Raw genomic sequence first — 24,394 nt, 5'->3', positions numbered from 1 at the left:
GCCTCCTGGTGACCAGACCTGGGTGTGGCCCCTGCTGGGGTCCCCAGCCCTCAGCCTGGCTAGCACAACAGAGGAGCTCAGAGAGGACAGGCTGGATGGGAGCCCCTAGGAGAAAAGAAAGACCCCTGCACATCACTTCAGTTCCCTCCTCTCCAGCCCTGCGCAGACTCCTGCACCACCTCTCCACTCCAGAAGGAACTGCACACCAGCAGGTGTGCCCGAGAGAACTCGGGTCCGGCAGCCACCACTCCGCCCTCCAGCTTGCACTCTCTCCGCCCAGGCGGGGCATTTCCAGCTATTCTTGGCCAGGTGAGCCCTTCCTGGCAGGAGGAAAGCAAAGAACAATCAGGCCAGGAGTCCAGGGGCTTTGTTACAGGTTCCCAGCCCTCATTCTCACCTCCCACGCCCGCCGCTGTACCCTCTTCCCTGGAAGGCGTCCTCCTCCTCTCTCCTCATCTCTGCTCAGCAGAAACAGCATTGCTTTTTCCTTCTGCCTCCGACTCCAACACGGCTTGGCATGGCACTGATACTGGGCCCGTCTGTATTTAAAATTTCATATTTTGTTCGTTCTGGAGTTTTTTGCATTAATTCTGATTTTTTACAATGTTTCACTGAAATATTGTTTATCTCGATTACTGAATGTATTGGTGCCCTCTTAAATTTTGTGCCCAGGGGGATGCCTCACTCGCTTTGCCTTAACCACAGCGCTGCTGTGCTCAGGGAGTTACTCATTCATTCATTCATTCATTCATTCCACATTCAGTCACCCAGGGCCTCCTCTGTGCCAGGGCATGTGCTGGATGCTGGGGAGAGAAATGTGAGCCCCACACAAGGCAGGGTTGGGGAAAGACAGCCACGAACACTGAGGGCTATGGGACAGCGTGGGGAGGTACAGGGCAAAAGGCCACCAGGGGAATCAAAATAATCCCGGCTAGCACTTGGGGGTTATTGTGCGCCAGGCTCTGAGCTGAGGTCTTGCCATTAGCATCTCCTTTGGTTTCCTCAACAGCCCTTCCGTGTTTGTAGATGCTTGTAAGTAAGTAACAGATGGGGTTCCTGAGACCTGGCGAAGTTACATGCAGGTAATTTGCACAAGGTCACACTCTGCGCAGTGGTGGAGGTGGGAGTTTAGTCCAGGTCCCTCTGGCTCTGGGCTCTCACCTGCTCTGGTTAGTGCAGCCCCCTCCCCCTGCAACCCCCTGGGGGTGTCAGGTAGGTTGCATGGAGGAACTTTGCATTGAGCTGGCAGTTAGAGGATGCATAGGAGTTTACAGGGAGACAGAGTAGGTAGAAACTTCCGGCAGCAGGAACATTTGCAAAGTTAGTAAGGCTTAGAGAAAAATTGCTTCTTGATGTCCACAGTTCTAAGAAGGCAGGCAATCTTGTGAAGAGTCGCTTGTGCAGAAACAGGCCTGGGCCAGCATCGCTTCCTCTTTCTGCCTCTCCGTTTCCTAACGACGTCAGCATAAATAGGAAGCGTGAGAGGCTCTCTGCCGCCTGGAGACTCCAGCAGAAGGCTGGGCTGTCTCACCACAGAGAGGTAGGGCCGGGCTCTCGGGGGCCGGCTGAAGGGTGGAGTGGGGTTGGGAGCAGGGGACATGTGGGGAGCCTGGGATGGAAAGGACAGGGAGAGCCTGGGGGTGTTGGGTGGGCAGGTGAGCTCTGGGGACTGGGGAGGTTGGGGCTTGGCCTCTTGGGAAGACCTGAGCCCAGACTCCTCGGGCAGCCAGTGGGCGAGGAGATAGCCAGGGGTGCAGACCCGCTTGAGTGTCTGGGGGGGCTTGGGAGGGCTGGGCCTCACTGGCAGGATCTGGCTATCCTGGCCACAGGGAGGTCAGCTGAGGTGGAGGACGGCTCAGGACTGGGAGTCAGACATCTGTGTGCCATCCATCTTTACTTTGTCACTAAGTTGTCATTAAGGCCTTGATGGCAGGGAGAACATCTCCTCCCTGCCCTGGGCTTCTGTCTCCTCGTCTCTGGAAAGGGAAGAGCTCTGACAACCAAGAGCTCCTGGTTTAGAAAGAGAGAGAGAGAGAGCGAGCGAGAGAGAGAGAGAGAGAGAGAGAGAGAGAGAGAGAGTGTGTGTGTGTGTGTGTGTGTGTGTGTGTGTGTGTGTGTACACGCATGCGTGGGTATCCATGGGGATGCAGAGAGACTGGGAGGCAGAAGGTGAAGCCTGGAATCTTGCTGTGCTCTGGCCCAGAGCTCGGTGCTTCTTGGGAAGCTCACTTTGGAAGATGAGAAGTGGGCCCAGTCCCTTGCCCAGGACATATTTTTCCCCCTCAGAGAATGCTTTTCACTGTCACATTCCGCCCTGAACCACTGTTGCTTAGTTGGGTTTGGGCCCAGATGCGTATGTTCTGTGCCCAAGTGTGTTGGCTGGGTGGGTGGGCGTCTGGGGGTGTCTGCATCACGGTGTGTGCGTGTGTGTTCAGGTGTGTGCAGGTGCATGCATTTGCCCTGTGGATGGGAGGGCAAGTGTTTCTATGGGTCTGACTTGGGGTGCAAGGCTCCAGTGGCAAGTTCATATGTGCAATTTTTAGTCTTCAAAGGCCCTGCTGTTATCTTTTTGCATAACCGGATTCTAATTTTCTCTACTTACCGTCTTTCCTTCTTTCTAATAGTTTCATGAGTAAAACCTGTCCTATTAGCTTTTGGTCACTCTTTTCTCCATTCATCAGTTTTACTTATGTTGTGCTGTATCCACCAATACTACGGGATAGTTCGTGAGTTATTTAATTTTTTTTTTTTTGAGGAAGATTGGCACTGCGCTAACTCTGTTGCCAATCTTCCTCTTTTTCTTTTTTTTTCTCCCCAAAGCCCAGTACATAGCTGCGTATCATAGTTGTAGAGTTGTAGCTCTTCTATGTGGGACACCGCCTCAGCATGGCTTGAGGAGCAGTGCATACGTCCACACCCAAGATCTGAACTGGCGAACCCCGGGCCACCGAAGCGGAATGCGCAAACTTAACCGCTATGCCACTGGGTCGGCCCTGAGTTATTTAATATTAAACAAGTAAATACATGGATATCTGCTTTATTAAAGATTAGAATGGCCCAGAATTAGGTAGCACAAAAGATAAAGTCTCAATTATCCTGATATACTAGTCCCACATCCCACTCCCTTTACCATACAGATTCTTCTAGAACATTTTCTAAGCATAGTATATAATTTTTCTTTGTACATAGATGGGAGTATAACATATATATTGTTCTATGACTTATTTTTTCACTTACTCTTATGTTTTGGACAATTTTCACAATAATACATACTGATTTAACTCATTGATCAATCCTAAGAAATACATGGCATTTATTGGTTTGGGCACACCACAGTTTATTCAATCCTGTGTTGATGGACACTTAGGTTGTTTCAAATTTTTCCACACGTATGAAAGTGTTTCTGCAGCCCAGATTCCTAGAAGCAAAATTTCTGGGCAAGAGATGGTACATTTAAAATTTTAATAGATATTGTCAAACCATCCTCAAAGTAACTGAATTAACACACATCCTCATGGTTATGCATAGAAACACCAATTTCTCTTTAGGGAAATGATCAATCTTTTAATTGTGTCCGATGTCATAGATGAAAATTATCTGGTTCTTACTTAGATTTTTCCTTTCTCTGATTATTATTATTATTCCTTTTATGACATGCACAGAAAGTCCTTTGTCCTTTTTTTGACAGGTTCTTGGTCTTTTACCTATTAACTTTGAGTGATTCATTTATTATGTGTATTAACCATTTATTTACCTATGTTGAAAATAATTTCTTCCAGATTATCACTTGTCTTTTTTTTTACCATGTTTAAGATATATTGCAAGTATAAAAATGTGTTAATGGTTTTTAAATCAAATCTGTCATTTTTTTTTTTTTTTTTTACTGTATGCTTTCTGGATTTGGTGTCTTGTTCAACCCCAAAGATTAAAGAAACATTTTTAAGGCTTTTATCATTTTATTTTTGACTTTTAGGTCTTTAATCCATCTAGAATTTGGAAGGGTGGGGTAATGTGTAAAGTGATAATCTAAGTTTTAAAAAAATTATCAGCTAATTGTTGCAATATCATTAATTATGAGTATGGAGCCCATCCTTTCCTCGGTGACTTGAGATGCCATTATTATTTTCCAAATTCCTACTTGGTTATTTTCCTTACTGTTTTCTGTTCCATCTGTCCACTGTTATATGCCTTATTATTTTTCTAGCTAATAGAGCAAGTCTCTCATGTTTGCTTTGTTATAATCTAGAATCAGTTTGTCAAGCCTGTTAAAAATTCTTTTGGAATTTTGACTTAGGTTGCATTGAATGTAAAGATTATTTGGGGGAGGATTGACCACAGGAGATGACAATGGTGGGCAGCCTCCTCCTGTCTGTGCCTTTGATGAGGAAGGTGCTAACATTTCCCTTAGACTCTGATATTGCCACGAGTTTCTAGTAAATACCCAGAAATGCCATCGTTTCCCTCAACTCCTCATTTGCTGAAGTTTGTTTAATCAGGAATGACTTTTGTATTATCAAATATTTAGGATCACCTGTTAAGATAAACTTATCCTTTTTTTCATTTTAACCTGTTAATCTGTTTCTTTTCATCATAAACAGATTTCTTAATGGCTCTCCGTCCATTTCTGGAATAATCTCTATGTGACCATGATGCATTCTTCTTTTAAAAGTCTTTGTCAGATTGTCCTATGAAATTGGTTTTGTCCGGAATGAATTTGTGTTTTGCATTTTTTTTTCATTTCCAGTTTTTATTCCTACCATTAAATTTCTTCATGAGTTTGAGAATCTGGGTGTGCGTGTTTATTTTGAATGAGAAGTTGTCAGGTTTTTCTATCCTCTTTTTTCCCTCTCTCTCCCTTTCCTTTCCCTTTCCCTGTCATCCTCTTGCTCTATGCCCCTCACTCTTAGTGACTTTTAACCCTTATATTTTTAAAACACGTATTTAACTTATATTTTCCAACAGCATTTGGGCTTAACCTATAAATGCTCCTCCAAAACAAGACAAGATCCTTAGCGAGCTTTCAGTTCTCGTCTGCCTTCCACCCACAACCTTACGGCCAACTCCTACAGTAAGATCATCCGAGTTTTACTTCAATATTGTTATCATGTATTTATTTATTTTCACTTTATACAGTAACAATTTCTCTTTACTTAACCTTAAGTCTTATCGGTTTCTTTTCTCACCACTGATTTCAGTATCATATGCTGTCTCTCTTTCTTGGATTTTTTTTTTCTGAAGTACATCCGAGAGTAATTTTTTTCAGAAAAGATCTGAAAAACTTTCTGTATCCTTACATTTCCAAAATGTTGTGTTTTTTTGTCCTTGAACTTCCAAGTAAGCTTGACTTTTTTATGATTCTAGGCTTAAACATGTTTTCCCTCAGTATTTTCAAGACATCACTATCTATTTAGAATTCGGGGTCACTTGTGAGAAAATCTTGCCAACCTGACCCTTGTCCCAAAATAACCTGTTTGTTTGTTTCCTTCTGGAAGCTTCTAGAATTACCCTTTTATTCTCTGATGACTGAAAGTTCACCAGCATGTGCCTGGGTAGGGCACTATTAAAAATGAATCATGCTCTTCACTTAGTAGACTGTCTGCTTTAAAGCTCTGTGCAGTTTCTTCTAGTTCCAATTACATTTGTTTGGTTGCACATGGAAAATCCCCAAATAACAGTGGCTTAACAATACATGTTTATTTTTCCCTCACATAAAAGATGGCCAGAAATAGACAGTTTCAGGCTGATACAGTAATTCCACAGTGACAAGAGGGATCCAAGTTCCTCTCGTTCTGTTGTATCAGCCTTGCATATGGCTTCCATCCTCAAGGTAACCTTATGATCCAAAATGGCTGCTGGAGCTCCATTTATCACTTCCAAGTTTCAGGCTGGAAAAAAGAGGAAAGGCAGGAGGGCAAAAATTGACCCTTCCCACCTGAGACAACTCCCTTTAAGCAGCCTTTTTTGGAAGGCACACCCAGTGCTTCTACTCATATCTCCTTGTACAACATAATAGTCACATGACCACACCTGGCAACGGGAGAGTGTAGGAAAGATAATCTCTTATTCTGTACAGCAATAAGCCCAGCTAAAGCTTGAGCTTCTGTCACCAAAGAGGAAGGGACAGCTACGTAGGTGACACTGTCTGCCTTTCCTGCCCTCAATTCTCTCTGCCCTCTGCCTGTGGATGTTGGAACTCCTGGTTCCCTTTCCCAGGTCTCAACTTTTCTCTAAGACTTTCCATCTCCTTGCCCATTTGCTCTGTCTCCAACATCTACCTCGGTAACATGATCATTTGTAGTGTTCATTCTGTGATTTGACCCTTTACTGAGATTTGCTTTTTGATTATGGATCTCATACCTTCAAATTCCAAGAACTCTGTTTATTTCTTTGCATAGCAGTCTGTTCTTTCAAATGGCTCTGATCTCAAATCTCCCTGAGGATGCTAACTTAGATGTTTTAAAGTTTTGTGTTTGCTGGATCTGTGCATGTCCTTAGAAGCATCCGTTGGGTCAGTATATGTCAGAACAGACACGCACGGTACTGATGACGGGGAAACACAATCACTGTTGGTGTAGTGACACCAGAGCCAGCCTGCTGCGGGCTTCAATCCCAGCCTGTCCCTTACTAGCTGAGGATCACGGACCAGTTACTTAACGTCCCTATTCCTGTTTCCTCATCTGTAAAGCGGGGATTCTAATAGTAACCTACACATTGATGTATTAATATCTGTAAAGCCCTTTGAACACTGCCTGGCTCAGGGTAAGTGTTTAGTAACTGTCAGCCACTGATATGAATTCTCTCTGTGCATGTAAATTTCATGCTTGTGTCCTTCGGTGACATTAATTTGTTTTAACTGTTTACAGTGTAAAGATAGTGATCTGTTCTCCACAATTTTGGTGTAAACTTTTTTTTTTTCACTTTGTCCTTTGCTTCTTGATTCGGTTATTTTTATAAAGTATAGAAGATTTTGCTTTAATGTGCTATCTATCTGCCTTTGTCTCTCTGATTTCTTCTACTGCATTTAAGCTTAAATAGTTCAAAGGTATTCACTTCTATGGTTTGCAAGTTTAATATGATTTGACTTCTTACATTTAGATTTTTAATTTACCTGATATTTGGGGAATGGTGTGAAATAGGGACTTGGGCTGATATGTTTGTGTTGTTATTCAATTATCTTAGCACTTTTTATTATTCCATCACTTCACCTTTATTCACGATTTCTCCTTCACCATATAGTACATTTTGGGTAAAAACAGAGTTTGTCTGGTCAGTATGTCCATTGATCTATCACGTGTGTGTGTGTGTGTGTGTGTGCGCGTGTGTGTGAGACAACACACTTCTTTACTTATCAGATCTTTGTAATAAATTTTGCTATTGGTAGAACCTCCTTATCTTTAAAAATCTCATTAGCTGTCCTCATATACATTTTTTCCCTCTGAGTTCTTGCAAAAATATCTTGTTAGATTTTGACTGGAATTGTGTTCAACCAGCACTTATTTGGGGATGAATTGCTCTCTTTACACATGTAGTATTTCTACTTATGATAAGATCCAAACAGAAGCTCTGAATTTTCAGGTTAGTCCCAGGTAGGCAGCCCAAGCTGCACCAGCCCATGCAGACCCTCACATGCCTACCCCGTGGCATTCCCCCCCCCGCAGGCGCTAAAGTGGACAAATACGCTCCTCCAGCCCCAAACAAGCCTGCTCTTCTTTCCTGAGCATTTATCAGGCTAACCACTCTGTAAACATCATAGCGTTTGGTTCTCCTCAGGACCACCATGTGAGATATGAGCTTGTACCCGTTTCACAGATGCCCAGAGCGAGGTGCAGGGAGCATTGGTGCGTTAGCCCAGGTCACGGGCATGGGAGGGGCAGAGCCTGTGTGGAAGGTCGGGTTGGCTGAGCCCGGAGCTGTGCTTTTCCCAACAAGCCAGCTGCTGCTCTGTGTGTATGTGTGTGTGTGCATCAACACAAGTGTGTAAGCATGCGTGCATATGTGTGAGCACGTGTGCGCCTGTGTGTGTGCGTCTTGAGTGAATTTCAGACAATCTTACGGGGAGAAAAGTAGCCACGGCCCTCTGTTTTGCTCTCCTGGGTACTTCCCAGGCCCAGACAAGATGAAAAGAGGAAATCCCCAGCCTCCTGCGGAGAAAAGGGAACTGGCTTTCAGAGGGTGGTGTGGGAGGAATGACAGTAAATGGAGAGGGCGGGGACAGCACCAGGCCGGGAGGGTGGCAGTGAACGTGTGAGCGGGCATGCGTGCGCGAGATCACACCTAGGGGAGGACGCGGGGGCCCCCAACACCCAGCGACCCCAAAGCAGGTGTGGGTCAGCAGCCCACAGGGAGCCGGGAGCTCAGGAGAAACCAAACACCAGGCCTGCCTCTCGGGTTTCCCCTCACCAGGGCATTGCCCAGGGATACCTGATGCACGACCCGGTGGGGATCCACTTCTCAGAGGTCATGTGTGCATCTCCCTCCCGATCACGCCCCAGACCCTGAGTAAGGGGAAGGGGCTGTCCAGGGTGTCAGGCTGAGTCAGGTGGGGGCTGGAGCCCCTGCATCAGGGCCGCTCCTGGCGTCACCCCACAGCACAGGCCGAGTCGCCATGGCTACAGGACCGGAGCGGGCAGCTCTCAGCTAACACCTCCTTCCCCAGGCCTAAGGAGCAGAGTCCTGGAAGGAGGAACCACAAGAGCCGATAACATGGGTCTGGCCTGGCCCCCAGCCAGGGAGGGACACAAGATTCCAGGGCAGTGAGGACCCTGGACCCTGCCCAGACCTGGACCCACCTGTGCCGGCCCCCTGCTCATCCAGAGTTGACCCCAAAGATGAGGCTGACCCAGAGGCTGCTCCCCATCGCTCTGCTGGCTCTGTGCTGGAGGCTCAGTGTGGCAGGGGCCCAAGGTGAGCCCGATTGCTCCCTCCCCTTCCCCGTCGCCCTCCTCACAGCTGGTCCCATCCTGAGGAAGCCCCAGACCCCAGCAGCTCCAGCCGCCCCTCCCTTCCTCCCTCCCTTCTCTCTTTTCTTCTCTCTCCCTGATCTTCTGGCGCCTCCCTCTTCCTCCTCCCACACTCCTGCTCCTTCCTCCCTGGCCTCCTGTAAAGTTCCTCCCCACTTGTGGCCCTGCTCCGCCCACGTTTCCCAGTGTGGCTTTCAAGGCCTCTAACCTCCAGACCCGTCATTCCAGCCTTGTCTCTGCCTCTCCTTCCCCACCAGACACTCTGCTCCTCTGACGGCCTCAACTAGCTCCCACCTCCCCACCTTTGCTCCTGGGGGGCCCTCAGCCTGGGGGTCTCTCCCTGCTTCAGCCCCAGCATCCTCCTCGTGCTTGGAGGCCCGGCTGGGATGCTCCTCAGGCTCCTGAGGCCCATGAACCCCCCTCCCAAGGGGTCCCGTGGGAACCACAGTCCCTTTTCCCACCATCAGACCTGGCCGCTGACCAGGAGACCAGGGTGGGTAGGTCCAGATTAGGGCTTTGCCTCTTAGGGTGTGTTTGTGCCTCTCCTTCCAGGCTGCCCTGAGGTGTCCAGGAGCAGGGCCTGTGCCTGATGGGCGTCCCCATCCTGGCGTGGGAGGGAGACCCTGGCCCAGGAGCAGGACACAGCAGGGGCTTAGGAGATGTGCTGTGAATCAGCTAGAATATTGTTTCTATCCAGACAGGAGGGTCTACCACCAGGACGCTCACACCCACAGAGCCCCCGGCCCCACGTAGGGCCCCTGGGGACCTCTGCCTGGTAGCCAGGAGCCTCTACAAGACTCCAAGAGACCCCTCTTCAGTGCCACGTGCCCCAGAGGGGCTGGGAGGGGTGGTGAGAAGGGACCCGTGGGGGGAGAGGTGTGACCCCTTCCTGCCTCTCCCCGGTCAGGGACCATCCCGCTGCAGACCCTGAGCTGCCATAACGACTACACCAGTCGCATCGTCTGCAGCTGGGCGGACACCCGGGACGCCCAGCGGCTCATCAACGTGACTCTCCACCGCAGGCTGAACGAGTGAGTGACACGGGGCCCGGGGGCCGGAGGGCAGGGAGGGCGCTGCTGTGAGGGGCTGTGCCACGTGGGGGTGGACGGAGGACAGAGAGGGAGGCCCCTGCCCCGGAGCCCCTGCTCCGTCGGGCAGCCTGCCAGGCCAGGGCGCTGGTGTCTGATGTCGGGGTTTCCGGGAAGGGCCGTCTATACTAATATTGTGCTTGTTGATGGTCCTGGTGATAATTTTCTTATTTCATCACAGTTTAACAAAATCACCCCACAGAGTGGGTCTCAATCCATCCTCACTGTGAGGTGGGCCAGGCGGGGATGTGATGCCCAGTTCACAGATGAGGAGACTGAGGCTGTGGAGGTGAGGTCCCTCCTCCGGCCACATGGTGGGTGAGCGGCCGAGTGGGACCAGCGTCCTGTGTCCAGCGTCCAGCCTGTGGGGAGGGCTCCATGTCTCCCCGAGGCCCGGCCTCCTCCAGAGTGTGGGGCTGCTCCTTTCTCCCCAAGTGGTCTCCTGGGCACACGCCACGTGGGAGGATTCCTCACACCATGCTAGGGTGTTGGTGAGAGTAACTCACCATAACAGACATAATTAAACAGCCGGCCTCACCGGGTCCGGGGAGAGCCCCTGGAGGCCGCCCCGTGGAGGACCCGGCCTTTCACACGCCACAGCATCGCCCTCTCTCCCGCTCTCCCTGGAGCCTCCATCCTCCTCTCTCCACTCTCCTCGACTCCCCCTCCACCTCACCCCTCCGCTGTGACCCCTCCTCCTGCACTGAGACCACAGACGCCCCCAGAAGAGCCGCTCCTCAGCCCCCTTCCTGCTCACACTGCTGGCCCTGCATCTGCCCGCCTCCGTGGATCCCCCTGCAGTGGTTTCCTGTCCCAGTCCCCTCTGAGGCCGCAGCTGGGGGTCCCATCTGCTCTTGCAGCTTAGGGACATTGCTGCCACCACGGTCCCCACTCTCCCTGTGCCGTGGATGGGCCCTCTCCCGGGATCTTCCCCAATCACTGAGCCAATGTGTCCCAACCCCCACTTACACATGCCACCCAGGGCTGCAGCTCCAGGCACCTCCTGACCCCATCTCTGAGGGCCGGGACCATCCTCTGCTTCCTGTGAGGTGACACTCCTCTAAAGAGGTGTCTACACCACTGTCCCCAGTGCCTTTCCAGTTTTTCTCTCCTGAACCCGCTCCCCCAGGGTTCTGCTGCCCCCGACCCACTCCCCCAGGCCGCCCAAACCGCTCCTGCCACAGGCAGCAAAGCCCTCCTTGGTGCTGAATCTGAGGGCCGGTCTCAGCCTCCTCCCTGCTGGGCCCATGGGCAGCGCCTGACCCGGACTGCCCACAGCCTCCTCGGGAAGCGCCCCTTCTCCTGACTCCGGCCGCCACCCTCACCCTCCTCCTCATGTCTCCCTGGCCTGCCCTCTTCTGTCTCCTTGTCTGCTCCTTTCTTTTGTCTCCAACTTGAAGGATGAGATGGGGAGTCCTTGGGCCTCCAATCTCAGATCCTGATCCAGTGGGCAGAGATCCAGCCACAGGCCACGGCTGACACTCTCACACCCTGTCCAGCCCGCACCTCCCCGAAGCTCCAGGCCGTAGGTGCGCTTGCCTCTCCCCTTCGCCCCTCAGCTAACAGGCGTCTTTAACCCCAACGTCCTGAGCCAAATTCCTGCTCTGCTCCCAAAGACTGCCCTCGCCTAGTCTCCCCATCTCGCTTCACCAAATGGGGGCTCCTGGGGGCTCCAGCCAAACAACTGAGAGGTTTTTTGTTGTTGTTTTTTAATCTCTTTCACCACCTTGCCTCCCCACCACAGCATTCGATCCAGCAGCAAATGCTGTCAACATTGTCTTCAGATAGAACGTGAATCTGCTAAGACCATCGCCCTGGTTCATACCACTTCCTCTCGCTTGGATATTCTAGAAGCCTCCTAACTGGGCTTTCTGCATCCCGTATTGCCATCCGCCCTCAACCCAATCTATCCACAACCCAGCAGCCAGAAGAATCCTTTCAAAGCATACACCAAAATATGTCACTCCTTTGATCAGAACTCTCTAAATTTTCCCCACTTACAGTGAAATCCAAATTCCGTAAATTCCTTTTAAGCGCTGGCGTCCTGTTCCCTGGCTCAGCTAGTCTCCTAGACCACCCTCCCTCGCATACTCCACTCTGTGCACACTGGTTAACTGCCTAGTCATGCAACACTCCAAACTTGTACCTGCTCCAGGGCCTTTGGACTTGCTTCCCTTTACTTGAGATCCCCTTTCCCCAGAATTTGCTCCCTCCCTGATCTCCTTCAAGTTTCTGCTCAAATGTCACCTTTTCCAAGAGGGCTTCGCTGTCTCCCCAATTCAAAGTATGTCCACCACCCCAGCCTTTCTGGCCTCCTCATCCACCTTTATTGGTAACCACTCAATAATGTTTGTGAACGACTGATTCTTCTTAACTCTGGGCTAACCTGTGTCCTCTCATGCCAGGGACCCACTGCAAAAAGTGGCCTGCCATCTCAGTGATGACATGCCTTGGACAGACCGCATTTGTCCCGGCTGTGTGCCCAGAAGATGCGTCATTCCCTACAAGCTTTTCGTCCTTGCTGACAGAGACTACTTCTCATTCCAACCAGACAGGCCTCTGGCCGCCAAGCTCACCGTCACTCTGACCCAGCACGGTGAGGCCTGGGGGCCCTGGCCAGGGGTGCTCCCTGTGTGGACAGTGGGCCCTACGGGTGGCCAGACTGCAGGAGAAGGGCCAGGGAGTGAGAGCCTTCAAGGGGTGGAGACCCTGCTTGGGGTGGGTTTGATCTCCTGAGGGAGGAGGATGTGGTCTCCTCACGATGGGGCCTTGGAACAGGTGCAGTGTGATGAGCCCTGGTCAAAGGTGCCTCTCCTGTGCCTGGCGGCTCCCCTGCCTGCCAGGACACTGCCTCCTGGCACTGGAGGCAACCCTTGTAGAAGAACCGTTCTTAGGATTCACATAAAAGCTTGTCTGTTTAGAAAACTCTATCATCTTTGTGGTCTCATGCGATGTCTGCAACCACCCACATATAGACGAGGCTCTTGAGACCCCAAGAGATGACATAATGTTTCCAAGGTGCCCCCACAGAGCAGTCATGACAGTGACGGGTCAGACATGCCGAGTGCTCCCTGCACGCTAGAGGGGAGGTCACTTCTGACGGGCTTCGATGAGTCACCCCAATGTGTGTACCATGTGTCCACGGTGGCCCAAGAAAGTCAGTGGTCGTGGATGGGAGTCAGTGATCATGTTATATAAATAGTTAGGCTTTATTGGACTGTATATTAGACAGAAATATAACCAACTTTTCAAACTCTGCATTCAAGGTAATTGTTTCTTAGAATGAGGCTAAATTAAGAAGAGGAGTCATACCATAAGAGTTTACGTTGACATGGCAAAAACCGCATATGTCCTGGGCTTCCAGGAGACACTACCGATTCTTATTTAACCCTCAAAACAACACCAGATTAGCAGTAACACTATTGTTATTGCTGTTTGACTGGTGAGGAAACAGGCGGAGGGAGGTGGATGCTCACAGCCTCTCAGCGGCTGGTGGCAGAACTGAGATTCAAACCCAGGAAGGTCTGACTTTAGCATCCTGGTTCCCTAACCCTGGGCCACGCTGCTGTCCCTGCAGGTGTCAGATGGGGAGGGGGCTCCGGCCTTTGCTTCCTGCCTCTTTTCATCCCAGCAGCACAAAGCTGTGGCCTGGGAGAGGGGGTGGGTTAGTTCGTGTTGAATTCATTTCAAACAATGTCTCAGAACACGTGTTTGGTGGACGAGAGAGAGTCTGTCCCGGGGGGAGCTCAGAGTACCGGCCGGAGAGGCCAGGAGACACCAGGTGTGTCCAGTGTGAACACCCACTGAAGGCAAGTGTGTGCCACGTGCCAAGGGCAGGGGAAAGGAGCCCGTGGGAGGTCAGCCAGGCTTCCCAGAGGAAGAGCTTTGCGGGAAGATCTGAAGGGTGGGGGGAGGAGACCACGGTAGGAGCATTCCTAGCAGAGGAAACAGAGTGTGCAGAGGCTGGGAGACCCGGGAGGGAGAGGCAGGTTGGGAAAAGCGCTAAAATTGTGTCCTGGGAGCACCAGCTTCAAGGGGGCTGGACAGCGGGAGGAAGGAGAGGGGCAGCGCAGGCAGGGCCTGACTGAGGGGCTTCTGTGCCCTGCAAAGGAGGTTAGAAGTCAACATCTAGGCGATGGGGAGCCATTGAAGGGGCATGACATGACCAGATGTGGGTGTGAGGATGTCGGAGGTGGGTGATGTACAGGCTAGATGTCAGGGATGGGAGGGGGCAGGAGGCTGGAGCCCAGAAAGTGACCGAAGGCGCTCACCCTGGGTAGAAATGATGAGGACTCAGCTGGAGTGTGGCCAGGGGATGGGAACGCGGGGGCATGCGAATCAAAGTTAGAATATACACACAGTTCATTCATCAACCTGTTCGCTCGTGGAGCACCAGCATGACCAGGAGAGCCCCGAACACACCAGGCAGTCTCCCTGCCCTGTGAAGCTATGGCGTGGAGCAGGGAAGTGTCATGCTGGAGACGGGGACAGCTCAGAAATGGGAGGGCAGTGTGACATCTGCCTCCTGGAGCATATGCTGAGTAGGGAGGTCACTTCCAGCCCAAACCATTTTGGCAACGAATCAGGGAAGTCGCGGGGTGCTGGGGAGGGGACAGGCGTGCATCTCATCTGTTCTGAGGATATTTCGCTTCCTCATTCAGTTTCTCCAGCTGTGAAAGGAGCTGGTGGACTAACCTCCCTCAGGTTGGATGCATGGGTTTTGTTGGGCACCCAGGGTTCAGTTGGCAGCAGCTTCCCAGAGCTCCGGGCTGAGAAGGGCCCCCTCCATGCCAGGCTCATGGGCTAGCTGTGCAATGACTGACTGGCGATGCCCGCATGGCTGTGGGTGGGAAGCAGTGCCGAGTATCTGCCATGCTGGGCTGAAGATTTTCTGAAGGCTCCGGCTCTGCCAGGCTCTCACACGCCACGTTCACGTCCAGCACAGAACTTTTACATCTTGTTGGGGCTCTTATCGAGGTCTTTGTTTGAAAGTCATCTCTCAGCGTTTAGACACAGGAGCTTTAGGAAGGTAGGAGCCGTGCCATTCACTACTGCATCTGCTCGCCCAACCCTGTAGCTCCCAGCAGATGTTTGCTTCTGTTGGTTGATGGAATGATTTCATGAAAAGCCTCTGAAGGTTGCCTACATGTATTTATTCATTTACTTACTCAATCATTCACTCACTTTGTCCCCAAACTCCCAGAACCACGACATCTCACGCCCTGGGGGTAGGGAAGGGGTCAAGACCCAACCTCTGCCACCCACAAGCTCCTGAACTCCCTGGGGACGCAGACCCGGAAACACACAAATCCACCAGGGTTGTAAGGACCACACAACTGGCTATGGGGGGACAAGAAAGAGAGCGATTCTGCCTGGGGGATGGGGACCAAGAGGTTCTGGCGGAGATGTTTCTGCTCGGCACTGAGAGGTGCGGGACACTGGGCAGGGGAACAGGGGAAGGAGGGTGGACAGCAGGAGAGGGCGCAAGGTGAGCCACAGCAGCCTTTGCTGAAAAAACGAGGCCACATAGGCCACATTCTGGGCAGTGGGGTCCCAGGGGCAGAAGGAGGCTCCACTTAGAGTTTCATCGCCAGCACCGTCGAAGGAGCTCATGTTGTATGTGCACGGCAAGCTGCACAGCTCTCACTCAAGATCACACTGAATCCCACGATTCTGCAGATGAAGGGCCTGAGGCCCACAGAGGGGAGGGGTCTGGTCCAAGGTCCCCCAGCTGGTGGGGGGGCAGTGCTCCACCTGGAATCCAGGTCTCTCCACACAAAGGCCAGCAGGCCCTTGACCGCCACACAGGCGTCCAACCCCTCATGGGCCCTTTACTTCTTCTCCCTCCAGTGCAGCCCCCCGCCCCTGAGGACCTCCAGGTCACTGCTGCCGGGGACCATTTCCTGCTGACCTGGAGAGTGGCCCTTGTGGCGTCCCAGAGCCACTGGCTGTCCAACCTGGAGTTCGAGGTGGTCTACAGACAGCTTCAGGACTCCTGGGAGGTAGGGACCACGGCCAGCTCTGCCCCCAGCCAACAGGGATGCGGCCCAGCCAGCACCCGCTCCAGCAGCCCCTCTCTCCCAACAGGACGCCCCCACCCTCCTCTCCAACTCCTCCCAGGCTGTCCTGGGGCCAGAGCACCTCCTGCCCAGCAGCACCTATGTGGCCCGAGTGCGCACCCGGCTGGCCCCGGGCTCGGGGCTCTCGGGACGGCCCAGCCAGTGGAGCCCGGAGGTTCGCTGGGACTCCCAGCCAGGTAACGCAGTGGGGTCGGGGCGATGCCCTCTGCGGGGAGGGGGCTCATTACAGCTCCGGGACAGAAGGAGTCCAGGAGGCCACACTGCGGGATTCCACGGATCTTCCGTGCCCCGTGTTTGGAGTCTCTCCCCTGGGCCCACCCCACCCCCTCTGTGACCCTGCAGAGGCAGCGGCTGCATCTTGCTCATGTCTCGGCCCCAGTTTGTCGCACAGTTTCTGACTGGGGACAATTACAATGAGAGTCACGATGGCACCGTGAGCGGCTCTGTGGTCCTGAGAGCTCTGCCGTGTGCAGACACACCAGCGTCATTGTGTACACCCCAGCACTGAGACGTGGATGCTCTCCCCGCTTACACAGGGGTGTGAAGGTGCACAGACTCGCTCTGCTCTGTGCTCACACAGCCGGCGGGTTCAGGCTGACGTTTAACCCCTGGTCTTTCTGGCCCCAAGGCCCATGATCTCTCTGCGATGAGTCTCATGGTGGCCCCTGAGGGCTATGGGATGACTGAAGGAGGGAATTACTGAGGGACTGTCTCCCTCCCAGGGGATGAGGCTCAGCCCCGGAACCTCCAGTGCTCCTTCGACGGTGCCACTGTGCTCAGCTGCTCCTGGGAGGTGAGGTCCGAGGTGACCAGCTCAGTCTCCTTCGCCCTCTTCTACAAGTCCAGCCCCAGTGCAGGGTGAGTGTCCCCTTCCTCTGTCCCCTCCCCTCCTCTGGGCCTTGCCCTCTCCAGGCCTCCTCCTGTCTCTGGGCCCCAGCAGCAGCCACAGCTCCTCCTGAGGTCTCATCCTTGCCGTGGTCCCTGCCTCCCCTGCCCTCACCTCCACGTCATCCCCAGGGAGGAAGAGTGCTCCCCGGTGCTGCAGGAAAAGCGCGGCGGCCCCTACATCCTGCACCGCTGCCGGATCCCCGTGCCCGACCCCAGCAACCACAGCCAGTACATCGTCTCTGTGCGGCCAAGGGAGGAAGAGAAATTTATAAAGAGCTCAGAGAACAGTGAGTGTGCCCCCAGCCTTCTGTGTGGGGGTCTTGGGACAGCACTGTTTAGTTGTGTAAGCCGTAGAAACTCAGGGTTCCTCAGGGCCCGGTCTTCCCGTGTGTCCTTTTCAACACAACACGGTCCAGTGAGCAAAGTCAACAAAAGTAACTCTAATCTCTTCTTGAAGTTCTCAAGCAGCAATAGTACTACAGTGAATGGCAAATAATATGAAGGAAAATTCAACCTATAATCCCCAGGAACACATCCTTAAAATATTTTTCCTCCATTCCTACAGTTCTGCTTTTCTCTCCAATTCGGCAGCTGCTCTGAAGCTCTTACTGTCAACCACGCCCTGCGGGTCATCCCACCAAACTTTCCCCTTCATTTCCTCTTTATATCTTTCTCTTTTAGGTTTCCAAAGTCCCCCATTGACTGATATCTTTAGTCTTGCTCTATGATTTACTTCTTCAATTGCGGGCTAGGGTGTGTGCAAATAAACTGTAATTCCTTCATGTCAACATCTCTGATTCCTGTTATGTAGCAAGGACCCCATGCAAAGGACACTCCTACATTGCTTCGTGATGACCAAACTCTTCCGCACAGTCTTTACTGTGTGCCAGAGGCAGCAGCCAGTTTCTCTTGTCACCTGGGTTTGAATCCACTGCTTACTCTCTGGGGAGCTGCAGGGTTCCCATCTCTTCCACTCGTTAGCTGCCTGTCTTTGACAAGTTACTTAATCCTTCTGGGGCTCAGTTTCTCCGTCTGTAAAGTGTGACAAGTTGATAGTACCTACAACATAGGGTTGTTGTGAGAATTGAGTGAAATAATTCATGCAGATTGAACATCATTACAGTGCCTAGAACGTAGTCAATACTCCAGGATAGATCCAATTAAGAGTGATTTTGTTTTTACTTAAATACTAGTAGGCACCCCATGCCTTGGGTCGGCTCACTACAAATGAGTGTATCTCAGCATCTCCCCAGAGAAGGGCTGCTCAGGTCAAAACAGATGATGTGATGAAGTAGGGGCACAGAGACCCCGAGATGGGTGGGGCCTGGGGCCTGGGCCAGGGGAGACAGCACTTGTGACCAGCATGGAACACAAGGAATGTTCCATGGGAGGATTGTTAGGAATGATGCTCCCTAAAAGTTTCCCTCCCTCCAGTCCAGATGGCTCCCCCGACACTCAATGTGACCAAGAGCAGAGACGGCTACATCCTGCACTGGAGAGCAGAGGAAATGATCTACAAACACATAGGTCACACCTTCCAAGTCCAGTACAAGAAAGATGCAGCCTCATGGGAGGTGAGGGCCTCTACCTGGGGAGGGACCTGTGTGGAGGAGGGGGTGAGATAGCACCCAGGAGGGCACGATGTGTCAGGTGCTGGGACTCGGTGATCACGACCCCGTGTGGTCAGCAGGTCACCATCTCATCCTTTGGTGAAGGCACTGAGGCTCACAGAGGTGACATGACTTGGCCAAAATTAACACAGCCAATCCTGAATTGCAAAGGGAGCCTAGGGTGGGGAGGGTTGAGAGACAGCTGGATAAACGGTTTTCCAAAGTTGTAACGTGCACATTTCTTCAGAAGAGTCTTGTCCGGAGTGCAAATGTGCTGCCACTAAGAGCAGAGCTGCTTATATGGAATCAGGCAGGGCCCAGCGCTGGGCTCAGTCTCCTGCCCCCTCCCTCAGGCAGCCCTCGGAGCCTGTGTCCAGAACCCGAGGCTCTGCAGAGCCCAGATCAGAAACCTCGGAGCCAGCCCCAGACATTTAGACTGAAAATGGGAAACTGAGGCCAGGAGGGCGTGGGTCAGGCGTGGAGCTGGGAGTGTGCCCCAGGCTCCTGAGCCCGTGTCTCAGAGCCCAGAGTCCAGTCATCCTGCACTGTGTTCCTGGGGAGGCCATCATTGGGGTCCAGGCTGCCCCCAGAGGAGCTGGGAGGTTGAAGGGTTTCAAGGCTGGGGGACCTGATGACTCCTCAGGGTCTCTGGGCCTCGGTGCTGTAATATGTCACAGGGGTGAATTACAAGAGGTGCGGCCCCCGGTCCTATCCAGAGTGCTCTCATTCCGTGGGCACTGGGCTGAGTCCTCCACGGTGGGAGTGATGCCGCATGAGACCTGGAGATGAGGGCACAGCTGGGGACTGAGGGCTAGCAGAAAAGCTGGGGTGCAGAGGTGGGAGGGGTTTGCTGCTGCGCCCACGTGCCCCAGACAGGTTGCCACAGCCTCAGCACCACTGCTCACACACCTGCACCCACAGGAGAGCAAGACAGCGTCCCTCCAGAACGCCCACAGCATGTCCCTGCCACAACTGGAGGCCTCCACCGGGTACCAGGCGAGGGTGAGGGTCAAGCCCGCCCCCGGTGGCTACAACGGGATCTGGAGCGAGTGGAGTGAGGAGCGCTCCTGGGTCACTGAGTGGGGTATGTCTCCCCGGCCTCCACCCACCCTCCTGCTGCAGCCCAGCTAGGCAGAGCACAGGGGTGATGCGGACATGGAGATGTGACCCCGCCCCGCCCAAGCAGCCTTCCGTCCCATGAGTCACTAGTCATTGGAAAGTGACACCTGGTGTGACACAGGCTGCAGGTGAGGTCTTGAGAGAACAGAGAAGAGCAGGTTTCCCCATCAGTCCTCGCTCAGACCAGACCTTAGCCCTCTATTAATATGGGCCATGGTTTCATTAGCTATTATGGCAGCCACCAACCCAGGGACCACTCAGCCTGCTTTCCTGTTACCATGGCAACAAACATCGGGAGCTGCAGACTGAGGCCTGGGACCGGAAGGTCTGGGTCTGATTTCTCAATCTCCCCCACTTCCCTGCTCTGGCTGCTTTCATTTCTCCCTCACCTTTCCCCGCAGGGGCCACAGGAGACGAGTGCAAGACTAGGTCCAGGAGGTGGTTGCAGAGAGGATGGAGGAGTGGGGAGCAAGCGCCCCAGACCCAGGCGGCCTTAACAGGGGAGGAGCCCCGGGGAGAGGGCCACAGTCAAGCAGAAAGGGGGGCTGGACACCAGGCCGAGGGAAGGACACCAGGGGAGTCCCGGAGGGCACAGCCTCTGAGGGGCTCCAGGCTGCCTGGCAGGAAGTGTCGGGGGCTCCTGATGGGCCTCTGCACCTGCTGGTGCCTCCACCAGCACAACTTTCCCGTTCTCTTCATCTCCAATCTTCCCTGTTCCTCGAGGCCCAGTTTATATGCTGCCTCCTTCAGGAAGCCCCTCGTGATTGCCATGGGCTGCAGGTACTGTCCCCTCCACAGCACCTCCTGCTACTGGAAAGGATCTCCCCTCTGTGTCCTCCCCAGTACTTGAACGCTGTGGGGGGTGCAGACCAATGCCCTCTTCTTAGCCTGTATCTGGCCTCCTCTCTTGTTTTGCACCCCTCAAGGCTGTGAGCTCTGGAGCCCTGCGCCTGCACAGAGCAGGGTTGGGGGCACTGATCTGCCCACGTCCTGAGCCCCCAGGCTTCCCTCCCCCAGATGCTAAGGCTCCTTTTCCTTCCTTCCTACCCGGAAGTGCTGCCCATGTGGGTCCTGGCGCTCATCCTGGTCTTCGCCACCCTAATCTTGCTCCTAGCCCTGCGCTGCTGTGGCATCTACGGGTACAGGTAAGGGGACTCCATGACGGGGGGGTGGGGTCCCCACGAACTTGGGGGTTGCCAGGCACCTCACAGCCAGCTCCCTCCAGTCCCTGCTCTGCCACCTACTCCCTGAGGGCCTTGGAAAAATCCCCCCCCCGGGCCTCAGTTTCCCCTCTGAGCTTGGAGAACATGAGCAGGGGGCAGCTGCCCTGAGGGCTCTGGCGGCTGTCACCTCCCTGCTGTCTTTCCAGGCTGAACCGGAAGTGGGAGGAGAAAATCCCCAACCCCAGCAAGAGCCACCTGTTCCAGGTAGGATCTGCCTGTGAGGGCGGCTGGGGTGGGAGGGGCTCTCCTGCTCCTGTGCCCTGGCCCCGTGCCCCCGTCCTCCTCCCCTTCCTGTGGCTTTGAGTGGTAGGGCGTCCGTGGCCAGGAAAGGGACTGGGAAGCTCTAAGAGCCAGGCCAGCTCCTGCCAGTTCAGCCCTGCCACCCCCTGGGTCCCGCAGATGCACAAGGTGCCCCAGCTGCAGGGGCCCCCGTGGACCCGGAGAGAGCTGAGTGCGGGGGTGTCAGGATCCAGGGTGGGCTCAGGGAGGGGGTTAGTGCTACTGGGGGTAGGTGGGCCGGTGGGAGGCAGAATGGCTTCCTCGGGGACAGGACGTTGGAGCTGACTTTGAGGGGTCCGGGGCGGTGCCAGGTGGGAAAGGCCACTGCAAGCAGAAGGCACGTGGAGGGTGGAGACAGGAGCCCTTCATGAAGGGAACTGGGGGGCGGGCAGTGAGGCTGGGGGCACACCACGGGAGGCTGCGATGACCCCTGGGTGGGAGCCAGCGCCAGGGTGGAGGGAGCCCTTTGGTCAGGGAGGGACGGCCAGCTCTGCCCGCGGAGGGCGCTCATGGCCAGAGTGAGGGAGACCGGGGTGTGAGCGTGGAGGCAGCGACAGCCCAGATCAGCAGACTCGAGGGAACAAGGTCCCCATCCTCGGATGCTGGAGGACCCCTGGGAAGTCCCAGCCCCTCTTGGGCCTCCCCTTCCTGGTGTCAGAAGGCGTGGCTGGTCCTGACGGTGCTGAGATGTCCCCATGTCTGGGCTCACTGAATCCCCGGTCACCCCACAGCCCTCCCCACCCTCAGTTTCTCAATGGCCCTGGCACCACAGGCACACATGTCCTCTCTCTTCCAGAACGGGAGCGCCGGGCTGCGGCTCCCAGACGGCGTGTGGGTCCTCACCAGCAGGAGCCCCCCATACCAGGGGCCGTGGGGCAGCCACTTCCCTGAGCTGGAGGGGTGAGTGTCTGGGCACGGGATCCCCAGGAGGTGGGAGGGCGGCCCATCGTGCACCTCAGGGGCTCAGATGAGGTGGCCTCTGGCCTGAGGGCACTGAGAAGAGATCCGTGGAGGCTGGTGTGCACTGTAGCAGGCAGCATCCCGGTTGGACATCGGGAAGAACTTGATTCCCAGGTTAGGGAGGGCCGTGTCTCTGACTTGACCCGAGATGGGAGACTGCAGCAGATGACTTCTCCCTGTCCTGCTTCCCAGGGAGACCCCACACTGCCTTGACCTCAGGGGGTGGCCAAGGGGCTGCAGACCTCGTGGCCTCAGCACGCTGTCCCCAGCTTACCACTCACCCTCAGGAGAGGGGACTACACGGGGGGATGAAGGAGGGGGATGACTGAGCCCGCACGGCGGGGCACTGACCTGAGCCTGACGCTGGGGCTGTCGGGGAGCAGAGGGTGGGGGCCGTCCCTGGGCGAGGAAGACCCTGGATGAGAGCCCAGAGGCTGGTGGGCAAGATCCGTGGGGAGACGAATGAAAGTCCAATGTCCCCCTCCAGGCCTGCCCCCTCTCCTCGCCCTGCTCTCTGCTCCCTGTGAGCCCCAGTGGGCCAGGCTTTCCCCCCACCCTGAGCCTGCGCTGGGGCTAATGTGTCTGCCTAGGGTGGTCCCAACATCTCTGCACCTGTTCTCCCCACAGGGTGTTCCCTGTAGACTGCGGGCACAGCGAGGTGTCACCTCTCACCACAAAGGACCCTAAAGATGCCCGGGACTCACCATCCGAACCCGACACGACTCCGGCCCCCTCGGACCTGCCCACCGAGCGGCCCCCCAACTCTCAGCCGGGCCTCTCGGCCCCCTCTGGCCGGCCTGAGAGCGTGGTCTCTGGCTTCGACTTCAATGGCCCCTACCTGGGGCCGCCCCACAGCCGCTCCCTGCCTGACGTGTTGGGCCCTCTGGCGTCCCCGCAGATGAACACGAGCCAGAAGCCGCCACCTCCGGGGTCCCTGGAGTACCTGTGTCTGCCCGCGGGGGGACAGGTGCAGCTGGTTCCGCTGTCCCAGGCGATGGCACAGGGCCAGGCCAGGGATTTGGAGAAGAAGCCCAGCCCAGGGGCTGAGGAGAGCCCCTCCCTGGAGGCAGGGGCAGGCCCTGCCCCTCCTGCACCAGGGCTGGTGGTGGGCGCTCAGGACTCAAAGGGCAGCCCCACAGCTCTGCCTGCAGGCTCTGGGGGCTCTGAGGACAGCGGCGTGGCCTCTGGTTATGTCACCACTGCAGAGCTGGCCCTCGTCCCGCCCACAGGGGCTGCCTCTGTCTCCCAGGCTCCGCCTCTGGTGCTCCCCTCAGACCAGGACCACAGCCTCTGTCCTGGACTGGCCGGTGGGCCCCCTGGGGCCCCGGCCCCCATGAAGCTAGAGTTTGAGGGCTATGTGGAGCTCCCTCCCACCACAGGTCATTCCCCCAAGTCCCCACTGGTCAGTCCTGCTCCTCCTACAGCCTGCAGCCCCATCCTGAGCCCAGGGGAGCCTCGGGCAGATGCGGCCCCGGCCTCCCCCCACCCCGAGGGGCTCCTGGTCCTGCAGCAAGTCGGTGACTATTGCTTCCTCCCTGGCGTGGGGTCTGGCCCCGTCTCACCCCAGAGTAAGCCCTCTTCCCCAGGACCCTGTCCTGAGATTGGGGACCTCAACCAGGCGCTCCCACCCAAGAAGCCCCCGTCCCAGAAGCCCCGGTCCCAGGCCATTCCCCAGGTGCCAGCTATTCAGCTCTTCAAAGCCCTGAAACAGCAGGACTACCTGTCGCTGCCCACTTGGGATGTCACCAGGCCTGGGGAGGTGTGCTGAGACCCTTAGACCCCGGGGGGTGCGAGTGGAAGGAGAGGATCTGCTTTCCCTCCGCTCTGCCCTTCTCTCCCCCCAGCCCCTGGTCCCTTCCACAGTCATCTCTGCAAAGCCAAGGAGAGGCTTCCATGTTGGAGCAGATGGAGACTGGGAAAAAGAGTCCACCACCGCCTTCTCTCTCGACCCTCAGCAAATCACTTCTCTCCTCTCTCTCTCGCTCTCTGTCTCACACACACACACACGCGCCACACACACACACACACACACACTTTTCTTTTGAGTTACCTTAATTTTAGGTTCTGAATTAATAGAACATTCCATGCATACTCATTCCATTTGCCCTCACTTTCTTTTTTACCAGGTTTTCTTGCTTTTGCTATTTTCTTCTTTCTCTTTTCACTGATTTATTATTAGTGTGAGTT

At 54.5% G+C, this 24,394-nt stretch overlaps 1 protein-coding gene across 2 annotated transcripts; it reads left to right on the top strand.

Moving 5' to 3' along the window:
• The first annotated feature begins 1,438 nt into the window (after positions 1–1,438).
• On the top strand, positions 1,439–24,208 carry LOC131421681 (cytokine receptor common subunit beta-like). 2 transcript variants are annotated; one of them, XM_058568428.1, is made up of 14 exons: positions 1,439–1,540; positions 8,657–8,904; positions 9,868–9,991; positions 12,454–12,644; positions 15,899–16,050; positions 16,136–16,304; positions 16,851–16,986; positions 17,146–17,303; positions 18,451–18,590; positions 19,548–19,710; positions 20,800–20,890; positions 21,115–21,172; positions 22,044–22,147; positions 22,835–24,208. In XM_058568428.1, the coding sequence occupies exons 2-14, from the start codon at positions 8,829–8,831 to the stop codon at positions 23,973–23,975; spliced, it is 2,703 nt and encodes a 900-aa protein (XP_058424411.1). In that variant the 5' UTR covers positions 1,439–1,540; positions 8,657–8,828; the 3' UTR covers positions 23,976–24,208. The 2 variants fall into 2 exon arrangements, with proteins under 2 accessions (XP_058424411.1, XP_058424412.1); XM_058568429.1 differs by lacking the exon at positions 1,439–1,540 and adding an exon at positions 7,665–8,321.
• Positions 24,209–24,394: the final 186 nt, after the last annotated feature.

The sequence above is a fragment of the Diceros bicornis genome, chromosome 25 (genome assembly GCF_020826845.1).
Source record: "Diceros bicornis minor isolate mBicDic1 chromosome 25, mDicBic1.mat.cur, whole genome shotgun sequence".
Lineage (NCBI taxonomy): Eukaryota > Metazoa > Chordata > Mammalia > Perissodactyla > Rhinocerotidae > Diceros > Diceros bicornis.
This window is presented reverse-complemented; position numbering and strand designations above follow the sequence as displayed.